Here is a 24,819-nt window from a genome sequence, read left to right as displayed (position 1 = left end):
TACAGTACAGAACCCGTTATCCGGAAATCAGAAAACCGGAAAACCAAAAAACCGGAATGAAATTCCATACATTTTCCCCCCATTTTCAAAAAAAAAAAAAGTTTTTTTTCCTCATAAGATTTCAGGATTTTTTTTTTCTATTTTGTATTCTTACCATCATTTTGGAAATAATCATTAGTGTATTACTTCGTTTTAAGATTATTTCCAATTTTTTTTTTTTTAGTTGGGTTTAACAATAAAAAAAACCCGGCTTTTTGTAGCGATTCAGAAAACCGGAAAAATCAGTTATCCGGAATAGCGATGGTCCCGATCTTTCCGTATAATCGGTTCCCTACTGTAGCTGTAAAAAGATACAGACATATCTCAAGAAACACAAATTATTAATGTACCAAAGAGAGACATTTGACAATGCAAATAAAAAGTTCTCTATATGGAAAATTGCAGATATGTTATAGTCAGTCTTCCATTACGCATTGGATCTACATAACACACAATAAAACCTATAGTAAAAATGAGTTTAAAAACTAGCTATAAGGACTTTTATGAGACAATTAGGTAAAATTGATTACATATTATGTGAGTAAACAAAAACCAATAGGAAACAAGAATATATTCAAAAGTTTATGAAATCTGTGTTTAGCAATAATATAAATTATTCAATAAAATATTGAAGCACTTGGTTACAATCATTAATAGGGCATTTAGGTATAAGAGAACGCTTTTTAAATATTTCAAAAAAATATTTTGCATGCTCACGACAAAACACCCGATGCTTACAAGGGTGAAGTGTAACATTTGCAGGTTCAAAGCAAGCTCGACAAACAGCAGAATTAGTATAATTGTTATCGGTTATTTCTTGGGAAGATTGAGTATCATTCTGAGTTTTTAGAGGTATTGGACTGAGAGATCTATGTATTTCAAAGTTTTTCCCAGACTCTTTATCAGGTTCTGATGGGCAATAAGTTTCCGACATGTTCTCCTTAGATGAATTAGGAACAGATTTTGAGGTGTTCTCCTTAGATGAATCAGGAACAGATTTTGAGATGTTCTCCTTAGATGAACTGGGAACAGAATTTGAGGTGTTCTCCTTAGATGGAACAGAAACAGACTTGCGCTTTCGACACGGTTCATGTTTAACATCGGAATAGGAGATTGGTGGCGACCTAGACCGTTGGGTCGAATGTCTTGCACCAGGACCACTTCTACGTCTCATGGGTTCTTCCTTTTCATTAGTGAGTAAATAATATAATGCAGTTCCAACAGCTACAAGGACCCCTACACCTACTACTATAACTTTATCCATGGTTTATAAACGTGAATTAATTTCAGGTACAAAACTAAGACCGGGGAGATCTTTTATATACCCAAGTCAATAAAACTTCGTATGACAAAATAATTTCAACGCAATTTCAATTGGTAAAAGAACTAATTATGTGATGAGTTTTACTTTCAAATCAAATTAAATCCAAAACTGAATAATTAAATATAAATGAAATTATAATAAAATACAAATAACGTTATACAACTCAATAGCTCGTACAAACAGAAACAAAGAATTGCAAACAAGTAAGTATGATCCTGTTTCAACTTTTCAAGTTTAATATTTCATTTGCTAATGAAGAATATTCGAACGACAACAGTAGAAACTATTGATCTTAATCTAAACGGGAAAGTCCCTTAAATAGGCAACAAGTACATACCAAAATCAAAATGTTTGCTTAGAGCTTGCACATTTTCTCGCTAAAGCCAAGGATAAAATTTGTAAGTTGCAAGCAAGTATAAAATGTCTACTAAAACGGATGATCTCACAATAACCACCAAAGTATTTCGTAATCAGGTTCAATGCTCGTAATTGACCTAAATATAAAATGTCTGTTCTGAATTAAATTTTCGTAGTTACAAAATTTTCTATAATTTTAATATTTGTTTCCAGCCAATTATGGAGGAAAGTAAGACCATTTTTTATAGTTGGTTTCTATTTTATTCTAGTTTGAATATAGGATATTACCGATATTTAGGATTCATTTGAACGAAATATAAAATGTCTGTTCGAAATTAAATTTTCGTTGTTACAAAGTTTTCTATAATTTTAATTTCTGTTTCCTAACCAATAAGAGAGGAAAGTAAGATCATTTTTTATAGTTGGTTTCTATTTAATTCTAATATGAGTTTAGGATATATTCGTATCTTGATTTGTCAACTACAATTGCTTCAGTGAAATTTTTTTGTTGCTACCCCCAAAGTGGCCGATTATTTTAGCTTAGATCGCAAAAGATCTTTCCCTCCTTGCAAAGCACTAAAGAGTTAAGAATGTAAATATATAAAAGATATTACAAAGATTAGTTTAGAAACAGCTCAGATTGCAACTAAGAAATGAGCTGTGAATGTTCAATCACCAATCTTCAGCATTGAACAAAAAATATTTGAGTTTTAATTTGGAGGATATTTCTGTATCCTTTCTGTCATGTCAAAGGTAATCTCCGAATGCATTTTAAACTTGCAGTTTTTATTTTAAGTATATTTGTAGATGTTTGCCCAGGGGTGGGCTATAAAAGGCAGGAAGGTAATATGTAAATTTAGGCAGGGGTGGATATTTCCTTATCATGATCTATGACAGAATAATCGCCAAGTCTTGGCAACTTCCAGACAGCACCATGCAAGAAACTCAAGGACGTAGGCAAGGGAGTGGCTTAGGAGGTTCAAAACCCCCATTGTAAATAAAAAATTTTAATATTTTCTCAAGCTAGTCATTTTTTTAAATTTTTGCTTGTAAAAAAAACTTATGCTTCCTTTAAAGTTTTTCTTAGATAAATAACACGTTAAAAATCATTTTACCACATGGTGAAACCAAGGTATCCCGCCCACTCCCTGTCATTACTTACACAGCCGATTCTTTTTTACTATGGGAAAAAATTCACTGCTTCAAATTGCCCTGCTTTTTCTATCATTTTCTTGATATCCATGAAGGATATCTATAGGTCAGAATAAAAACTTGTTTGTTGGAATTTGATAATAAATGCTTCACTCGAAAAATTTCCTTGAATTTCGGGGCTGCCTATTTGAGATCGAAATAAGATGTAACTACTATTATTGTGGATGTAGGGTGCTCCAAGAGTAGTCATAACTTAAAGTTTAAAAAGGAGGTAACTCTCAAATCGCATTTCTTCTCAACATTTACTTAGGAATTTTTATGTAAGATGTGCTCGAAAATTGTTCAATTTTTCTAGTTGTTTTCAGAACCTTTAGTATGTTATTTAAATATATTTTAATTTAGTGGAATATTTTTTCATACATTAATGTATTTCCTTTAACTTTTTATTCAATTTTTATTAATAATTTCCGTTCTACATTTGAGTCATGATGCTTTGTTATGAAAATGATTTATTTATTTTAAATGAGCTTTCTAATCAATTCAAAAAACACCCTCAATTTTTTTTTATTTTTATTTATTCGAAGGTAAATTTAAAATTATTTCAATTATGTAGTGTATGTATTAGGTTGAAACTTTATTAGATTTCAAGTGTAAATTTATTTTAAGTGTAAAGGTATTAAATTAGTTCCTTTAAATTTTTATTATCACTATATTTTTATATTTCTTGCAAAGTAACTGTTATTAAGTACAAAAAGATACTAAATTTTACATGAGCATTAACTTTAAACATATGATTAAGAAGAATGAAATAAATTTGTTTTCAATGAGAAAAGTAATAACTATGCAATATTATAATATACCTTATTATAATAACAGAATTTCAAGTTTACACCTGAAAATTTGCTCTGCTTTAAATACTTTTACGTCAGGTATATGAAATTAAAATATTTGAGTTATTTAGAAAAGTAAAAGTGAAACAAATAAATGAAATGAAACAAATTATTTTGAAGTCAGTGTTATTTTAATTGAAATAGAGTTGTAAAGAAATTTTAAATAAATAATTATTCTAAATAATAAAATGTTTTCTCTTATATAAATACCGTTTAGAATTTTAAGCTTTTAGATTTGAAGTTTAACATCGGAAAATGCTTGAGAGTTTTGATTTGAAAAAACATCTGTAGTAATTTAAAGAAAAAATTTAGCTAGGCCCAATTAATAATTATTTTTTTCTTTCTTATAAGGTAATCACATTAAGAGTAATAGACGGAAAGGAAAAAACAAGATTTTTAAAGTCCTTGAAAAACAGTGTTTGAAAATGAACACTTTATATATTTAGCTATTTTTTTATTATTTATTTTAATATAACCTATGTCTATTTAAATATCTATAAAGCATTAGTATCAGACCCTAATTTTAAATTTAACCTCACTTCAATTTTGAATACCCCTCATGAAAAAATTATACTTGAAGAAACTGAAAAAAAATCACAGAAAGGGACCAATTTGAAAGGTATAACTCGTAGCCACCTCTGAGCAAACATCTATGTGTTTTTGTTTTTTAAATTTGCAATTTAAAAATCTATTTGGCACTTTGCGATTGTAGTTGGCTCCACAGATCACGATACGGAAATGTCCCTCATTGGTCATCCTCTGTGATATTTTTTTATTAGTTTCTCACGGTTCGTGGCCCAGAAATTGCAAATACTCCATGATTATACTGCAGTAGATTACGATTTTGAAATCTTTCCTTTATTTCTGTAGTTTTATTAGAAAATATGGTACTTTTTCGGTTAGCCGTGCGGAAGCGATAAGTTTTGCAAACTTTTTTATTTATTTATTTTTTATGTCATAAAAGTCAAATCAAAGTAATAATTAGGTAAATCAAAAAAATATCTACAAAGTTACCCTTTTTTATTTAAATTTGGAAAGGCAATTTCATCATCTTTGTCACAAAGGTAATTTGCTGTTGTGATTAATTTCATTAGAAAATCTGCACAAAAAAAAATGACCCAAGTCCACATAATTTATTTAAATAGTTTCCTTGTCTTCTGGATTGTTTTCAAAGCTACAAGTCTACTAAATTTAACATCGGTAACTGTGAAACCTATATGATTAAGTTGTTGAATGTGTTCTATAAAATAAAATATATTCAGTTAAAATTTATTAATGTGAAACTTTTAAGAACTAAAATTTTTTTTTACTTAATTGAGCTCATTTGAGTAAAAATATACTGTTAGTAAACTATTCCCTCTTCTACTCCTTAGTTAACTCCCAAAGAAATAATAAATGAATAAACGATTATCATCACCAGTGAAAAACTGCTAATTATTTTGTTCTTTTTTTTACAGTATTATTTTTAAGTATTCAAGTGCAGAGATAACTATCTTTTCTTACACTGTTAATTCTATGTTTCAGGAATTCCACTCGATAGAGAAAGTTACTTTTATTTTTTATCTGAGCCACCTTCCTTGATGAACATAGCTTCAGTTTCCATAGCCATCAAACTATGGGAAGCAGCTGGTATGAATGAACTCATGGCGACGCAACATCAAATTCAACAATGTCATCGCCAAAATATACACGAAGCGGGTGTGCACTTTGAGTTAGCGTATTCCAGATTGGAAGAAAGAGCGCTTAAAAAACTAAATGAGTTAATTTTGCCCGAGTCATTAAAACTTAATGTAACTCAATGTATGATGCCTATAGGATTGCAGTTTCGATGGTCCACTGAACATAATAGAAAAGAGTATTGTAGGTTTTATGATCTTTATAAAAAGGGAGGCTTGCTCTATTGGACTATGGAAGGTGTCCTTGATCAAGTCAAATCACTCAAAGAGCTGATTATCAATGCTGTGACAAGAAAAGATTTGGATTATTTTTATAAATTAGCTTGCAAGTACTGCCTCGAAGAAGATATTTTAGATTTATGGGAGAAAGCACCATCTGCAAAAACTATGCAACTCAATACTTTGAGTATACTCTATAAAACTCACATACTAGCATATTGGGCTGCTGTTCAGAATAATGTGTTGCCTCATTTGTTAACAAAGATTTTGCTTTTTGATCCGTATAATATATATAATCCTGACCTTGGTATTTATGAAAATCTGATATTATTATCAATTTATATTGGAAATCCATTTGCTTTTAAATATTTCTGGTTTAAACTATCAGATCATGAAAAATATGTGAATATAGAAAACTGGGTGACTAAACTAACTGGGAAAATTAAACGCCATAAATATACTCAGCACCAAACCTACGATGTACACACTGATATGCTGTGGTTTTTACTGGCGCAGGAACCAGCTAGCGACCCTGAAAAAGGGAGACAAATTATTAATTGCCACTCGAAGATATTATTTTTAAGTTTGTGTTTCTACTGGCCGTTTCAGAGATTTTTGGTGCCTGCAATGTTTAAGTTAATGAGCTATATTCATATTGATACTTACGCATCTATTATGAAAGATCTTGTTTCGGAAACAAAAGGTGGAAGGTTAACAGAGGAACAGTTCAGGGCAATTTGGCATTATAGTCCTTTACAATTTCAGAATCATTTCCTCTCTATCATAAACAGTAAGCCTAAGGCCAGATTATTTATGCTATCGACATTGCTATTGGCCGGGGAAATTCCAACAATATGCATTATTTTGAACAACGATTCTCCAATAGAAAGAAATAGATTTGTGACTAATTTAATTCAGTCTAACCTTAAACGCCTTATACAGGAAAGTAAGTTAAGGTTTGCTAATGCTTTGTTATCAAAGGAAATGTCAGAGAGTGACATCAATACTTTCAAGCAACATGTTATGGTCACCTATGCAAATGACTACTGTTGTGATTGCATGTGCAAACTTAATTATAATGCAACTGAGCAGTTTTTGAATTGGGGATTTCAATCTCTAAGTGAAATTCAAAATTTTAAGAAAAGTCAATTAAATTTAAATGAAATATTTATTTCTTTAATTCAGTTAGGTGATTTTGGCCATGCTGATCGTTTTTTGAGCTGGTGTTTTGATTCCGAAACGGAAGTAAATCAATTCATAAATGGATTTGTCAGTGAAGATAATATATTATATTTCGAAAAGTTAGTGTTCAGATTAAGTTCTCTTGATAAATATGGGTGGGACATTTTTGAAAACTTTTTAAATCACATATCTCTTCCCTCCCCCAAGATTAAGATCTTGAAAAAGTTACTTTTAAAAGAAGTGGGGCATATAGTAGAAGCACATAATTTGATCTTTGCAACAAGGCTATTAAATTGGTGTCTCCCTGACATTGTGAAATCAAACCAATATAAGTATAAATTGTTGCTTTCCAGGAGAGGTATTAATTCAATTTTAGAGGCATTACTGATACTTCCAAAATGGGATAAAGTTAGAAGTTTGCTAGAATGGTTTTTTCCTCTGTCCAAAGAAATAGTCGATAAATTGAAGTATACATTAATTACCAAGAAATTTCGAAGTGGAATTTACCCCAAAAAAAATCAAAGAAGAGCTTTATTCCACGTACTAGATCTTTTTGTTGAAAGTTACAATAATCCTAACTTTAAAGGTTTAATTGACTTTGATTGGCGTTTGAAGGGTTATGAAATCATACTGTTTGATGTTTAAACAAATTTGTTTAAAACAAAAATGATAAATTGTTGTTTTATTTTTCCAAATTTGCACATAGAATTCAAACACTTTTAACCTTGCAGAATTGACTGATTAGCAGAATTTCTCCTGCATCTCCAAAATTAGCTTCAAAAATCCTTATTTTCCTCCAATCCCAACATACTGTGTATACTTTATTGTAAAAATTATGTTTAGTCAAACATAATTATCTATCAAAATTTGACAACGTAGATTTAAATTCCAAAAAGTTAATATAAATTTAATTTGAATATCATACAATAATAGCTAAAAGAGAAATAACTATTAATAGTGAAAGCTATTAAATAAGTAAATAGAATTTTTAAAAATAAGGAAAAGTTTCAAAAAATATCTATAAAGAAAGAAAAATTTGAATGAAAAAAAAGGAAAAATTTAATCAAAAGATTTCAAAAAAGATTCCAAGATTTTTTTTAAAATTAGAGCATTTTGAACAAAAACTGAATCTTATTAAAAATATTTCTTATTTTAGACAATTCTGATTAATTAAAGAAAAATAACTGATTTTTTATCAGTTCTATTGTAAGGTGTTTTGTTTGCATATTTAATGTTTCTTTATAAGAAATCCATGAACCCGCTCTTTCTCTTTTATTCATTTGTCTTAGAAACATTTTGAGTTAAAAGATAATTTGCAGATGCAGAAATGTGCATTGTTTCAGCTACAACACAAGAGCAACAGTGAATTTTATGTACAACATTTATGAACAACCATTTATGTATAGCAGGACACAAAAAGTAGAAAATACTATGTTGAAAGTAACATTCACATAAATATATAATCATAAAAAAATGTAAGGCATATTAATGTGCAATATGAAAATAACACGAATTACGTTCATTTGCATATTAGGTAATAAAAATATTTTATATTAATAATTTTATACAGGTTTAGTTAAAAGCTACCTTACAGCAAATTTATAGGAGGAAGAAACAGATAATCAAAAATTTTAATATACCTAGAAAGGTAACATAAATGAAACTGGAAAAAATAGCTAATACAGTACCAGATTAATATAAATTTTTTATACTTATTTTTAAATTTTGAATTTTTTTTTTTTAATTTATTGCAAATTTGGAAAAAGTTACAACATAAACATTGAATTAAAAGCAATAAATAAAGCATTCAGATGATGATCAGAGATCAATGAAGGGATTGTAATCCAATGACGCGAGGAAGACTGATCGGTAACTTATTGTTAGAGCAGAAATAAAGTTTTTTCTGTTTTTTTACTTTTATTCTTAGACAGTTAAAGCTTAAGTAAAGCTTTAAAAATTTCATCAGTCATTTTTTGACTGTGAGACAAAGAAGTGTATAATGATCATCAAAAGTTTTCATTTATAGTGAGAAAAACATCTTTAAGGGGCCTTCTTACAATTCCATGAAGCTTATCAATCTACTGTTAATGTGTTGTGCTTCAAGACTTTGTATGTGGTCTTGGATTCCTGCAGAACTGAAGTAGATTTGGTTAATAAAGCTTATATTTTATATAGAAATGAAAAATTCATTTCATTTGTCACATTTTTATCAAGTTATTTCTTCCAAGTTTAGAATAAATGTTGTACATTTGGAAATAAATACTTTAATAAGTTTTTGAGTCTTTTTTTTCTTACATATATTTTATCAATATTCTACTGCTGAGATACTTAAACAATTTATTCAACTATGTTTAAATATATAAGACACAATTTTTTTTTTAAATTTTTTAAAAAATGTCATAATATATAACTACTGCATAATATATAACTACTGTCATAATATATAACTACTGCATACTAGTATTTTCCCTACTTTAAAATTTTTTTTATCATTAATTAATAGTAATTGAACTAAATAAGCACGATTCATTTATAGTTTAAACAGAATAGTTCATTGTTAATTCTTTACAAAATTTATATTTATTTATTTTACAAAATTAGCTCCTTTAGAAATGCTTCCACCCTTGGTACAAAAGCCAATGATCATGTCCTTTTGGAATGCAAATAAATTCTGCATAATGCCAATTTATTGCAGGGTTTTCAAATTGCCTTTGACACCCTTATATATAAGCCACTGCAATGTGTAGCCACCTGTCTTCTATGGTAGGTAGTGGTTGCATGTGACTGGACTATGTATGTTAAATTATACTTAACTTTTTTTTTTTAAATCCTTAGAATACCTTCATTTTATCATTTATAAATTAGATCACTAAGTATATACTGTTTATGAAGTCCATCAAAACAAACGTTTTTTTATAATTATATTTCGTGATAAAAATTCTCAAACTATAAGTTGGATTAGATTAAACTTTGAAGGTTTACTAAAATTTAAAGCTTAGAAAATCTTATTATAGTTTGAAAAAAAAAAGTATTTTTGAACTTGTGCCAAGACTGAATTTCAAATCTAATCGATTGAAATTTGTATTGATGGCAATTTTGCTGCTAAGAATATTTTTTAAGAAAAAAGAATTAAATATAGCGTTGTTTTCCCTCTAAATAAAATCATATTGTCTCTTAAAAAAATTCTTTTTATTTACATTATTTTTCATTTCTTAAAGAAAAATTGAATTCTGGCAACTTTGCTTGAGCAAGTTTAAAGCAAAAAATTTGTCGAGTTGTTTCTAAGGAGAAATTGTGAATGGATTAAAAACATGCTTAATTGTTTTAATTCAGTATCTCTTTGAACATCAAAAAAAGATTTCTGAGAGGAAGGATAGAAATTATACACATGTAAATATTTTAACTTGAATGGTCCTTCTCTATACATTTTTGAAATATGACAAATTTTGTTTGTGTCTAATATAATTTATGTTGGAAGTCGAAAATTACAATTCAACAGTGAATTTCATTCATTTTATTATTAAACAATATTTACTGTAAAATAATTGCTAACTTTTGTTCACAAACAACTATTTGTTACCCAGGCAGAAAAGCTAAATTACGAGAATAATGCTACATACAAATAGAAGGACAGGATGTTAAATCACTTACTTTTGCTGACAAGGATAAAAAGGAGAAAGCACTTACATAAGATTTAAACGACTTAGAAAAACACAACAAGTAAAAGATTCCCAGACGCTTTATTTATTTGAAATGATAATAAATATTACATCGAATTATTTGCGAGAGGAAACATGCATGTCAATGGCACTACATTGTAAATTACAAAATACAATTCAAATAAGCTATCTATCCATACCAAATTTTTGCACCTGGGAATAAAATTGCACACCGGTAGAAAAAATAAAACAATTCCTTAAAATATACAATATACATACTTATAAATAAATAAAACTAAAATAATCTCGAATTTTCAATCAGCTTATTAAAATGGAAAATTTAAAATGACTTTCGAGCACTATATAATTACTTTGACTAATTACAACAGACTTGAAACTAAAACAAGCATTTTAAAGGCTTGATTTTCTTGCAACTTTAAAATCACTCATAACATCGTTTATCCTAAAAAATTACAAAATTAGATTCGAAACATTTCAGGTTATTCATGTCTTTCAGAAGAGTTTATTACAAGCAGTCATAATTTTACTGAAAAAAAAAAAAAAAAACAGTAACTAAACGCACTACAATTTGCATTAAAAAATATAAACTCATTTAAGTTCTCTAGCACATTTATTTCTAAAAACAATGTTATGCATTTATACGTACAAAATTTTAAAGTAACTAATAAAAAAAAAGAGTGAAACAATCTATTTTAAGGGGTCTTCTCAGCATAACGTTATCCCAAAGAACAAATTTTAGGTATAAAATTTCAATGCAATTATATAGAGATGTCCAACCAATCAGGCAGAAATATATCATTTTGACCTTCAGCAATTCAAATAATTACATCTTCTGGTTGCTAGAACAATGAATTTTTGTTGTTTGCTCTATTTACTATTAACAATTATTTAATGCATTATTGAAGGTAAAGAGAAATATATAATAGAGTTTCCACTCAAATATTAGAGTATGTAAAAATGCTAAAAAAAATTTTTAGGCGAGGTAAAATGGCAACATTTTCTGGCCAATTATGTTCAACTTCTTATAGGAGTAATAGGCTCAACTACTACTTGATAATTTGTTTATGTCATTTATTATTATAATTTTATGTATTTATATTACATTTGGTACGTTTGCTGAAGACCTCAAAATATTTTAAGCAATGCGTAACTTTCTGTTTTCACACAAATTTACAGATGATGAACACCAAACTATTAAAAATGTAGAAAATTTATTTTTTGCACTGAGAAGAAAAGAAGAAATTCAAACCAAAATTTCCAAATATTTTAAATAAATGTGCTTATTCCATTCATGCATTGTAAATATTTTTGCATTAAGTATGTAATTTTTTCAATTAAATTTCTTTATACTTATTTCAAATTTATTAAATTTTAAGTTAATAACTTACTCATTTCATTACTTTTTAAACATTTTCAAGTCATTGTCTGATATGTTGACCTGCAATGATAGTTTTCTTGTATCCATGAATAATAACCGATACAGGTTTTACAAAACATAAATTCAACTATTTTGTCTTGATTCAATAATTCTCAATGGAATGAAGCAAAATAGATTGCCATTTTGAACAGAAGTAATAACATGTTGATAAAACATGTTTTTTAGTACATTTGCAGAATTTACTCACTAAAAATACATACTTCAATCAAAAAAATAAAATGTCTAAAAATATTCATTATTATGGTGAACAAATGAATGAAAAAAGTTTCATGTCAATAAACTGTATAATTTTTCCCTGTTATAATGTGTAATAATGGAATGGGTGTGTTATAACGGAAGACTCCTTAAAAACAAATAATTCATAGCAGAATAAAAAAATAAGCAATGTATAGTCTGTCTATGTAAAGAACTCAGATTACCATTAATCTAGAACATTAATAGTTAAGTTAAGAGGTTTAATTTTAAGTAGGGGTGGGGTGTTAGGCCAATATTTATGACAGATTTTGGCTAGTCATTTTCGTCAATCCCCTTTTTTGAAATGCACTAATTCTTGTCAACAGCAGATGGCCTTAGACTTAGTGATGAGAGTTCTTAATATAGACTGACTATAAAAAAAAGCATAACACTAATTAAGAAAACATAGGAGATAATGTATGATTTATTTTTAAAAGGTTAAGGATTTGAATTGCAAATTCGTAGAAGTGTAAAAAGGATTTCTTTGAATAATGTAAAATATAAGTCATATTAAAAAAGAATTGACAAAATTTGACTCAAGTCAGATATTTGTATATTAGTGAAAATATATTCTAAATTAGATTAAGGAATTAATAACTAGTTATTTATACAAGTACACAATTAAAATAATAACAAGGTTTACATTTATATGCAATTATACATTTGTTTAAAACAAATTTTAATATGTATCAATAGATACCGTCGTTGAAATAATGCATTCAACAGAATCCATAAATAAACATAAAAGCTCATTTGTTAAGGCTAACCAAAAAAAAAAATAATATTTATATATATATTAAATAAAACAAAATATAATTTACTTATATAGATTGTTACATTCAAAGTATTTTTTACAGAAAATGTTTAATGTAATGTTACATATCACACCGCAGAATAAAAACTTTAATTTAGAAAAAAATATGCAAATTTGTAGAAGTTTACAAATTTGTGTTCAATGTAAAGTACCACAAATTTTAAATTTGAACTAAATAAAAACAGTATTCAATTCTATTTAATGAATTTTCTTTTTGTACATCATAATTTGTGTCTAAAAAATTACAAGACCAAACAAATTATTAACATCATGCTGCGGCATTAGCAGCAGTTTCTGAATTCATGAAGTTTTGTGCTGATAACTGCAAAATAAAAACAAAATTTTATGTGAAAACAATTTTTTTTTTTACATAGATTAGAATGATATTTTTTAAATTCAAGTATCCTAAGATTAAAATATTCTTTGTCTAAATTAACGCCAGAAACTGGATGGCTGTGACACGCAGTAGGAAGGACTGGTCTCGTCTTCTTGAAAAAGCCAGGGTCCATCCAGGACTGTCGAACTATTGATGAATGAATATTAACACAACAGGATATTTAAAATTTGCAATATATTGCTTATACAGCCCATCAAAACAAAACTTCAATTTATGCAAACTAAAATAAGAAATAATGCAATTTACTTTTAATTATTACTGAAGTATTGCAAAAAACATGCATCAGAATATAAAACAATATTACTTCTAAAGCAATTTAAAAAAATCTTATTTGTGAATCTATAATATAATTAATGGCATGCAATCTATTTTAAATTAAGTATACAACAGCTTTTTTCACACACAACATTGTTTTACATAAATAAAAATAATATAAAATACAAATAAACATTCCTCTACATACACAAAATGTATAGTGTATTTTGTTTTATGTAAAAAGCAAAGCAAATTGATAATTTACACAGCAGTAACATATATTAAACAATTAAATAAGCACATGTCCTTTATTTCTTCAAAATATCTCATTACTCAACCCTGTCACTTAATTTTTAAATAAAGCTCAGAAAAGTGTTAAAACTTAGTTTAAAAAATAAAAACTCTAAATTTCTAATTTTGCAATCACATTATTGTAAAGAAAAATTTAATATTAAAAAATTGTCTTTTACTAAGTATGTAAGGTTATTGGTTGATGATAAAAATTAAATCTGTCACTTTTTAATATTTTGTTTTACGTATAGTACTTTTTACAGGTAAAGGATTATCATAATAAATTTCTGAAGCTTTTTTTCAAAGAAACTATGCATACTCCTCATAAAGAAACACATAAAAATAGTTTTTAAAGAAAACTTTACAAAATATAACGCAAAAATTACAAATATTAACAAGATCTAAAACTGCACTACATTTTAAGGGAAAAACACTCTTACAGTTATATTTCTAGTTGAATAAAAAACAATTTTCTGTTTGACATTGAGACAAGCTTCAAAAAAAAAAAAAAAAAAAAAAAAAAAAAAAAAAAAAAAAAAAAAACAGATTTTGGAGATAAATAGATTGATTAAGCACTTTGCTGTTTCATTGAATGACCATTTTCTTCAGCAGCTCATGACTTTGTTATTAGCCAATTAAAATAAGTTCAGAGATTAAAATTAATTTAAAAAATTTAATAAACTAATTTTTTTGTTTAACTGAAAATTATTTTTAACAAAAGTTCTTTTCCTCACTCAAAAATATAAAATTTTTAAGCAGTGATAAGTAAAAGAACTTATAAGTATTAGACGAACTTAGTAAAAATATCATGAAATGGTATTTTAGCTAAGATCATAATTTCAACCAAACAAAACTGATTTTAACCAATATACAGGATATAAGTAATTTTAACTATTCAAAAGTGGTCATACCTCTTAATAGTTCTCTCCCAATAAAATTCATACCTCTTCTAGTCCTACCTCTTAATTCTTTTTGTAATTAAAAGTAGAGTACCATTATACAATAAGTTTGTGAGGCTTATTGATAAAATATACTGATAAGAATGTTAAAAATTGAAAACTTAACAGTGCAATTTGTAAAATACAAATTAGTAGCTGTAAAAAATATAACATTTACATAATGTCAGAAGAAAGGTAGTGCCAGTTCTTCATTAATAGAATAAATTATTTTCTGAGATTGGAATAATACCAACAACAAAAAAAAAAATAATAAATACATAAACTATGAAACCATTTTTAATCATAATGTATTTCATCCTTATGTAATCATATCTTTATATTCAACACAAATTACAAAAAAAGGGAGTAAAATTTTTTTTTAAATATTTATGTTGACATTCTGTTCAAATTTTTAAAAAATGTTGACTTAGTACTAACATCGGTTATTACAGCATATTTGACTGATATTTAAAAATAATAACAGTACGTTTCAGTTGTAAAACTGGTTTTAATTGATATACATCAGGAAGGTCAAAACTAGTTATAATCAATATAATCCTAGTAAAAATCAGCTTTAAAAAATACAGAGTCATGATTCAGTAAAAACTGTTATTAAAAATTTAATAAATTATCATCATAAATTAAAATTTTAAATTCTTTCCATCAAATTAAAATAAGTTCTCTTTATTTTTACTAAATAATAATAAATTTCTTTAAAATTATACCCTGCCAGAGAAAATAAAATAGGTTAAAATCAATACAATCCTAGCAAAAATCAGCTTTAAAAGATACAGAAAGCTACGATACGATTCAGTGAAAATTGTTATTTAAAATTTAATAAATTATGTCATAAATAACAATCTTAAATTCATTTCAAGCAATTAAAATAAGTTATATAATTTAATTTCGTTTAAATTTTACCCTGCAAGGGAAAATAAAATATCACATCAACATAAAAAAATTTTGGGGGATTGCAACAAATGTCATTAAACCATAATTAAAATCAATATTTAATAATTGAAGATTTTAGTAAAAGATTATATCAAATGACATTTTTCTGAATTTGTACAAATCAGCTTAAGAATGTATAGAAACCTAAAAAGCTGTTTAAAATTTTTTTCAATGGAAAACATTATTTTATTACTGGAGAATAAATTAATTTTCTAAATTAACAGCTAACAGTAATAGGTTTATAAACCTGAAAATTAAAATGCTTTCAAAAAATCATTTAACATAATTTTTCACTAAACTCTTTTACTATAAGCTCATAAATAAAGAATTCACATTTACATTATTTGTACAAAATATGAGTGTATAAGGAGATTAAACATACAATAACATGTCTTGAAAATTGTATAAATAAATGTTTATGTACACATAAATTATCATGTAGATCCACAGTTTGGTTTATTTTTTATAGCTTGCCACTGATTAAAACATTAACATGTTTCAACTTTTAAGTATCTTAAGGGGTATAGCACTTTTTTAAGACACTTTCCTTCTATTTTTTAACTATTAAACTTATCTAGATTCACATCTGAAAACCATAAAATTAATGATTTTGAAAAATACATGAGCCTTCTTTATTGATTTAGTAATTTTCAACATGCTAGATCATGTTTCAGAATTCGTTAAAAAATAAACAATTTTAAAATCCTAATAAAACAATTTTTCCTAAGGACCTTTTAAAAATTTTAAATCTTTAGTAAATTTTTTTTACAAATTTTGTAGTTCAATTTCATTAGTTAAAAACCATTATGTCATTATAGCTTTAATTTTTACAGCTTTGTCAAACACTTTTTTTACACCACAAAAAAATTTTGGGATAGCCTGCAACAGGGGGAATTTAAAAATATTGAGAAAAACAGATTGCACAAGGAAATCATTAGGTCCTTTATCGAAACTGAATTTGAAATCAAGAATTAAAAAATTATGTAAAATATAAATTAAAAATAAAATCTTGAGTAATTTAATATTCCACTTTTGTTTAGTTTAAAAATAATCTACTAATGAAACGTCAAAGTTACTAAAAAGCTATTTCAGGCTTTGAAATGTCAAATGGAAAAAGCTGTAACAATAAGTTAAAGCTTTGTTCTTTAAATGTAAAAACAATTTCATTTTCATAAAGATATTGTGTCCTTTTACTGTTAACAATAGCATAATTTCACAAAAAATGGGAAAAAACTTTTCTTTTTGTTTTAAATGTGCTATACCTCTTAATTTAAAAATATTTTTTACCATGACTGAAGAGACACAAAAAATAAACTCATTAGTCTCAGAGATCTGAAATAACAACTGAATCTTCTCCTAGCAAAGTGCACAATTCTTTAAGTCTTCTTTTCATTTGGGGTAGACCAGTTAAAGATGATTCTAACTTTTCTTTTTCTTCACGCAAAGAAAGCCTTGTATTGGTATCAAGAGGTTCTAAACTCCAACCTCCTTCTCCATCAAACTTCAGCAAATGTGTGTGGAATTTCCTAAAAATGAAATACTACTATGTAAAGGATATTTGGCAAAGATTAGCCTTAATATGGCTTTTTAGAATACTTGTTAAAATAAAGTAAATCACCTATGCACATTAGGAGTCACAATTAAATATTTAACTGTGAAGAAAAAAAAACATACAAAATTTTGACAATAATTAAAGGTCAAAATAACAAAGAAATGATTAATTTATTTAGAAAGATTTAATTGCATTTAATTTTCATTAAAAACTGCCTTTGTAGGTCTCTTCCCTCGCCCTCTTGGATTTTATGTTAATTTTTTTATCATTAAAAGTTTTTAGGTCTTAACTAACTCTTGATGACAGACTGCATTGAAATTACCTTTCAAAAAAGGTAGAAAATAAAACGCCACATTATTAGATGACAAGAAAAAATAGTACTTAATTATTTTTAAAAATTCTATGGATCTCTTAACAAAAATGTGAAGCAATAAAATTACACCGTTAGTGGATGTAAGTAAATTAAGGATGCAAATTTTGTCTGTTTTCAGATTTTTAAAATATAATTTTACTGATTATTCAATTAATGAAACCCGATTAACCCTTTCCTTCTTGCTCCTGTGAAAATGACATGGTGAGGTTTTGCCCTCTATTTCTCGCTCCCGTTATATTTCCGGACTGGAGTAGCGTGCCAATAAGAATAAAACGAATTAATTTCTTTAGCCTGGAAAACATTTTATTTCTCATTTTACACACCAGGAGGCAGTACCAGGAAATTTTCAAGGTAATTGTAGATAGTTTATTTTAAACTAGATGTCAGCACTAATCAAATACGTGTATAAAAAAATAGGCACTTTTATAACCGTTTTCTTGAAAATTAACCAATCGTTAAGGGGTTAAGATGCTAAAAAATTCTTGTGATGTATATTATTTTAAAACAAGCAGGAAATAAATAAGCATTTTTCCATCTCCTCGCCTTTGACTATTGAGCTTGATTGGGGGGAACTCTTAAGCTCAGCTAGCATGAAATTGGTTTTAAATTACTTTAACCAATCTTTTTATGATTATATCCCATCAAAACAAAAGAAAAAAAACTTATTAGTAACACAGGGCAGGCACAAACACTAAAAAATATAATAATAGTAAAAATTACCAGTCTTTTCCTAACTGAGTTCATTGTATTTCTCTAAATTTCATACCTAATGACATAAATTTTATAATTTATATTTCAATTCTGCCTTAATTTCGTGGATAATATATCCATTACAAAACATTTTTACTTTTGATCAAAGCGTCAAAAATAAACAATTCTTCATAAAAAATTATTGCAAGACCAATTTTTTGTTGTTGAAAATATTAGACTTTAAAGTATTAAAAAGAATTCATTTTCCCTGGATATTATGGTATTTTAATTAAATTTCTAGATAGTTATTTCAATTCTCCGACTTTTTCCTGTTCTATGCCCACTCTGTTATAACATATTAAAATTCCCTATTTTGAACAACTTACCATAAGGAAGGTCTATGAGTAATTGTCAATAAAGAAATTTCTGTATCTTTTGCAGCTTGATATATTTGACTTTCAACATCAATTGAAACAGCACTAGTACACTCATCAAGTAAAGCAAATTGTGGCCTAAAATTGAACACAAAAACAATCAAATATACAGATTAATAAAGTTTAGGGTAAGGAGAAAAACTCATAGCATATAATGATTTTAAACAAAATTTTGTCAAGGAACTGAAATTTGCATTAAATTTTTTTTTTAAATCAATTTGTAATTTCAAGGGACTTATAGCAAAATAGACATTTTTAATGCTTTTAAATACATAACAAAATGAAATAAAAAGTGTTCTTGACTTTCATTATAGTATAACGTATTTTAAATACTTATGTTAATCTAAGTTTAGCACAGATAATATTACATTTTATTTTGTGAATACCTGGTTGAAAATGTCACCAATCACAATAATACGTAAGCAAGTACAAGGTATCTGCTACAATTTAGATTTTCATAGTCATGACTTTCCATGACTAATTCCAAGATTTTTTCATGGCCTAACGAAGTTACTATTTTCCCCGATAACAACACAACAATAAATTTAAAAAAGCATTATAATAACATTCATTGAAATGATAGGTATAACTAAAACTGTTAAACTCTGCATTTTCACATTTATAGATTTTAAATTTAAAAAACAGAGTAAAGAAAGAGTTGAAGTAATAAAATAGCTGAAAAAAATACAAAAACAAATAATTTTTTTTCTCTGCAGAATTACATTCTAAAGATACTTTTCTTGTTCATAGGAAAGGAAAGAAATACTCCTGATTTTTCTGTTCTCATTTCGGAATAAAAAAATTCGCCAATGACTGGCTTGCTTTAGCTAAAGTTTTAAATTGGTAAAATAAAATAAAAAATAATAACAAAAATTCTGAAATCACAGAAGTTTAAAAGATAATTTGCAAATATGTTTTTTCTTTTATTTTTTGAAAGCACACCATAATTTTTAAAGAACACAATAAAAACATTTTATATTTTAATAAAATATGACTGTGAGTGGGGATTTTGTTACAAATTCAGATATTCGGAAATTGGGGGGAGAGGGGTAAATTCTATTTTTTAAATGAGATTTTTAGACAACCGAAATCCATGACTTTTCACGTTTTTTTTCTTCTTAAATAGCTAAAATCGTGACATTTTATGACAAATTTTGTTCAATACCGAAATCTATGACTTTCCAGGTGTGCGGATACCCTGCAAGTATTTTGAAGCTGACAAACTTTAAACTGTTATAGCTGTATTTAATTCAATTTTTTGTTTCGTCAATCTGAGATGATTCTGCACTAAATTGCAAGTTTGTTTTCATGCTCTATTATATGTGGAAAAATTTTGAAGAGAAAAAAAACAATAATAACTGGAAATATAAAAAAAAAATTAGAAAAAAAAATTTGGAGCATCTCCAGCTTTTGAGCAATTGGGAGTAATTATTATTTGTCTTTGTGCATATTTAGCATGAGAAATTTTTGAGTCACTAAAAACTATGCTTACTTATGGTAAAATAGTCGTGCCATTCCCATTCTTTGTTTTTCCCCACCTGAAAGTATGTCTTTCCAATCTCTTATTGCATTCCAACCTAAAATAAAGTAAATATAAAAATTAAAACCTAAAAATCAGCAAACGACATTAGCTAAATCGTTAAATTAATGAACTGAATCGTAAACAACAGGATTAAATGGAGATAGTACTAATACTGAAAATTAGAGAAATAGAATGAATTTTGATTTAATGAGATTAGAATCTGGATGAAGTATTGAAACTTTTAATAAATAATTTGACAATGAAAAACATACCATGTTGCAATACATAAATAAATAATTGATGTATATTGCATCAAGTGATATAAAACTTTAGTTGTTTCGACCAACTTTGACCTAGTAATTGTAGTTTTCATGAAACTCTTTTAACTTATTTTCTGCTATGCTGAGATGGCAGTAAATAAGACTTTTAAAAAGGGGGACTGTTAAGCAAGAAGTGTATTTAAAAAAAAAATCTTTTCTTTAGCTTAAATCTAAAAAATAAAGTTAAGCACTAAGACTAATAATGTGAGTTCTTTATTTTTTGAATTACATTGTACCTGTGTGCAAAAAAATTACAAACATTATAGACAAACAATGTGTGGTCCTCATTTATTGAAGAAAAAAAAGCACAAGAGTATTTAGGACTTACAAACTCAATCCTTATTTTTTTAATTGCATTATACAGCCTGGAGCAAAAAGCTCAAGTGAAATTATTGAGGACTAATAATGTGAAGTTCTTTTTTTAATTGCATTTATGCAGTCTGAAAAAGTAAAACATGAGAACAAGCACTGAAGGCGAGCAATGTGAGATCTTCATTTATTGAATTACTACATTTTATAATCTGGAGAGAAAAAAGCATAAGAATAAGCACTAACGACTATCAATAAGAGGTCCTCATATATTAAATTCCATTGTAGTCATTAACAAAACAAAAAGGAAACATTGAATAATTTTTATTTAATAGCGATAAGTTCAAAAACTAAGATGCATAAATCTAACTTTAAATATGCTAATTAAATAATGCAAATGATAATTTAAACTATCATTTGAATCTGAATCTGAAACAAAAAAATATTTTTTCTGAATAAACACACCTTTTTATAAATATATTCAGAGAATTTTAGACTCATACAGCTGAAATCAAGAACATGTATTCCCAAAAATTTAGTCTAGAAATAGGTATAGAGTTCAGAGCCCTTAAAGTTGTTTTAACACTTCACACAGAAAGTAATATGCCTCATGCGTGACTTAAATAATCTTCTGCTACGATTAATAAACATATTTTAATTTAGTCCAAGAAACCATTAAGATTGCATTCTATTAAGTGAAAAATAAAAGTATGCAGTTAAGAGCTGAACATTAAAAAAAAACTTACCTCCTTCCCTCACAACAATATGCTGTAGGTGAACAATTTCTAAGATTTTAAAGAGATCATCATCAGACTTGTTGTCATTTCTCATATCCTCAAGAGTGTGAGGATAAATAACTTGATCACGAAGGGTACCAATAGACATATAGGGTCTGAAATAAGACAACAGTCATAAAGATAAAAGTAAGTTATTAGGTGTGCAAAGCTGATAAAAATTTCCTCAATTATGCTGTTAGTCACAAAAATTGAAGACCAATCATACAAAGAAGAAAGCTAGCTTCCATAGACATAATGTAAACCAGTAACCCATCTCTGTGTAAAAAGGAAAAAGAAACATTTAGGGGGGTAACAGCAGATGATCTCCTTGAAATGGGCTTGCACTCATTTCTTTTAACTACTGCTGGGATTGTAGAGAAGAAAGAATGTTTTCTCTTTTAATGTATGGTTGGTTAGTTACCGCAATTTTTCATTATTCATTAACAGTGCTGCACTTCGTTTTTAAGGTATTTCTTTGAGAATTATCATTATGGTTCTCAAAAAAATGATTTTAGATGCAATAATTTATATCACTTATCTGCTAACAAATTTTGTGATAGAACAAAAGAATAAAATAAGAGGCAGCATAGCCAACCAACAAACGAATCAAATGATGTAGCCCCTGACTGTCACTTTAATTTTGTATGTGCATGCCCTAAATCTTAGTACATATGATGCTTTGTTAAATGTTGCACCTATTTTCTGTTGTTTTTCTGGTATAATGTCCCATAGTAAGCAGTTTCCGGTGTTACATATTTGGAGAGCTGGACCTCATTCACCTCCTAATAATCCTCCTCCTTATTGCACATATACTTTACTTTTAGTAAGTAATTAGTAAAGATCACTATAAGTTACCAATATAATATAGGGTTTGAAACAAAACAACAATTATAAAAATAATATTACTTTCAATGATAGGTAAAATTTACTAAAGGTGTTAATAAACATATAGAGTTGGCCATAAGCAACTATTCTAAAACTAATAACTATATAAATACTATTTTGACTCCCCGTGGCTGAGAGGAAGCGCTTCGCGCTCCTGTGCCACAAGCCCTAGGTTCGATCCTCGGGCCAGGAAAGGTTGACTTAGCCTTTCATCCCTTCAGTGGGTCGATAAATGAGTACCAAGCATGGTTGGGAACTAAACACTGGGGGTTCTGCGTTCAGCTGACCACCTGACTAGAACATCTGCTCCTGCATCCTAAAGTCCAAGGTCAAGAAAACAGATGGGCACAGTAGGCCTTGGCCTTCTATGCGCTGTAACATTACTGAATTTAGTTTAAATACTATTTTATTATACAACTTCATAATTTTGCCCCAAAACGTTTACTTATAATTAGTTTGAACATATCTTTTATATTCCATTTATTTACTTATTTTTGCTTGTAATTTATTTTGAATGGTACAAAATTTTGAATTTAGAAGCATACTTTCTTAAAAATTTATATTTTTAATGTGCTTTATTCACACTAGCCCTACAATATGGAGTCAGGGAGAACAAACAATAAAATTAATTGCTTAATCTACCGTTACTTGTAAAATGGAAAAATATACAATTTTGAGTAAATTATCTTCACAATGCCTATATTACTTAAAGTTAAGGCCTAATGAATTCAACGGGAGATTTTTTTGAATGTCTCAAATGGTACTAATTTTTTTTCTCTTGAACTAAATTTGATTTAGAAAGAATTTGACCACCATGACACATAAACAAATCAAATAAGTGTATAAGGCCTGATATTTGGACTAATAAAATATGCTTAATTTAATTGTTATCACACTACCACTGTAAATATTATAGAATATTATAGTTGCTCAGCAACTGCATATGAAAGGGAGAAAAAGTTTTGCCAATCTGCTGAAATTACAGAAAAATTGTGAGTTATAAAATAACAGAAATATTCCATTTGTCCACTTTAGACCCATTTTCCATACTTACTAATAATCCTTAAAAATACTATTTAACAAATAAGATTAGAAATAAAACAATTATGTAAATAATAGTAAAATTAATAAGTAAATTTTCTTATGTTATCATAATTAATTATTCTAATCAAAATGCTTTCTCACACTTTTAAAAGCCACATCCTGTTCTTAAATCTATTTTTGGCTCAACTATGCATTAATTAAAAGCAGGACATTTTCCCCTTTAATCTTCCTGGGAATCACTCGACCTATTTCTTAAACCAATAGTTATATCTAAGATTTCCCTCTTTTCTCTAAATAGAGACATTTACAGATTTAAATTTTCAAGATTCTCCCTAACATATAACCGTGAAGCGGAACTTATCGTGTACACACTTTCATGACTGCTCTGTCTTATAATTAATAAATAAATTTTGTACCCTCCTTCCCGGGCTAAGACCTGTTTTAATCCTTCCACTCGGCAACGACGTTATATGNGATATTTTAAGGTGATATATATATATATATATATATATATATACAAAAGGGTGGCAGTCATGGTTGAGTGTTGTTGGGCCACGCAGATAGCACTTGGAAGGCAAAAATATTTTATTTAGCTTCACATGGTATATTCAAAACATTTTCTATCAATGGTGGAGCTCAAAATCGCACTACAAAACTGTGTGCTTAAGGTTTTATCCTAGCGAAAGTAGCAAATGAATTTCCCTCTACTTTATTACATTTTAGAGAAAAAGGGAAACATTCAGAGTTGGCCAAAAATGTAATCGATTACATTTTTTGATTACAGTAATCAATTACTTGTAATCATGATTACAATTTTCAAATATTTTGATTACAGCTGTAATCATGATTACAATATTGATTACAGTAATCAATTACTTGTAATCGTGATTACAAAGTTTGATTACAGCTGTAATCATGATTACATAGTCGATTACAGTAATCAATTACTTGTAATCATGATTACAATTTTCAAAAATTTTGATTACAGCTGTAATCATGATTACAATATTGATTACAGTAATCAATTACTTGTAATCGTGATTACAAAGTTTGATTACAGCTGTAATCATGATTACA

The 24,819-nt window shown here is 27.5% G+C and overlaps 2 protein-coding genes across 2 annotated transcripts in view; one reads left to right on the top strand and one right to left on the bottom strand.

Moving 5' to 3' along the window:
- The first annotated feature begins 1,801 nt into the window (after positions 1-1,801).
- Positions 1,802-9,113, top strand: LOC107454892 (uncharacterized). Its single transcript, XM_016072236.3, has 2 exons — positions 1,802-1,949; positions 5,287-9,113. The coding sequence occupies exons 1-2, from the start codon at positions 1,940-1,942 to the stop codon at positions 7,482-7,484; spliced, it is 2,208 nt and encodes a 735-aa protein (XP_015927722.1). The 5' UTR covers positions 1,802-1,939; the 3' UTR covers positions 7,485-9,113.
- Positions 9,114-10,560: 1,447 nt separating this feature from the next.
- The window catches only part of LOC107454902 (ATP binding cassette subfamily D), a 34,478-nt gene continuing 20,219 nt past the window's right edge, over positions 10,561-24,819 (bottom strand). The window contains exons 7-10 of the mRNA XM_016072246.3: positions 21,784-21,929; positions 20,379-20,463; positions 18,839-18,964; positions 10,561-17,363 (exon numbers count right to left, since the gene is read on the bottom strand). Of these exons, the coding sequence (XP_015927732.1) occupies positions 17,162-17,363; positions 18,839-18,964; positions 20,379-20,463; positions 21,784-21,929 (559 nt within the window). The 3' untranslated portion in view covers positions 10,561-17,161. The remainder of the gene's footprint in view (positions 17,364-18,838; positions 18,965-20,378; positions 20,464-21,783; positions 21,930-24,819) is intronic.

Source organism: Parasteatoda tepidariorum, chromosome 5 (assembly GCF_043381705.1).
Source record: "Parasteatoda tepidariorum isolate YZ-2023 chromosome 5, CAS_Ptep_4.0, whole genome shotgun sequence".
Classification (NCBI taxonomy): Eukaryota; Metazoa; Arthropoda; class Arachnida; order Araneae; family Theridiidae; genus Parasteatoda; species Parasteatoda tepidariorum.
The sequence above is the reverse complement of the archived record's forward strand: the minus strand, read 5'-3'. Positions and strand labels throughout refer to the sequence as shown.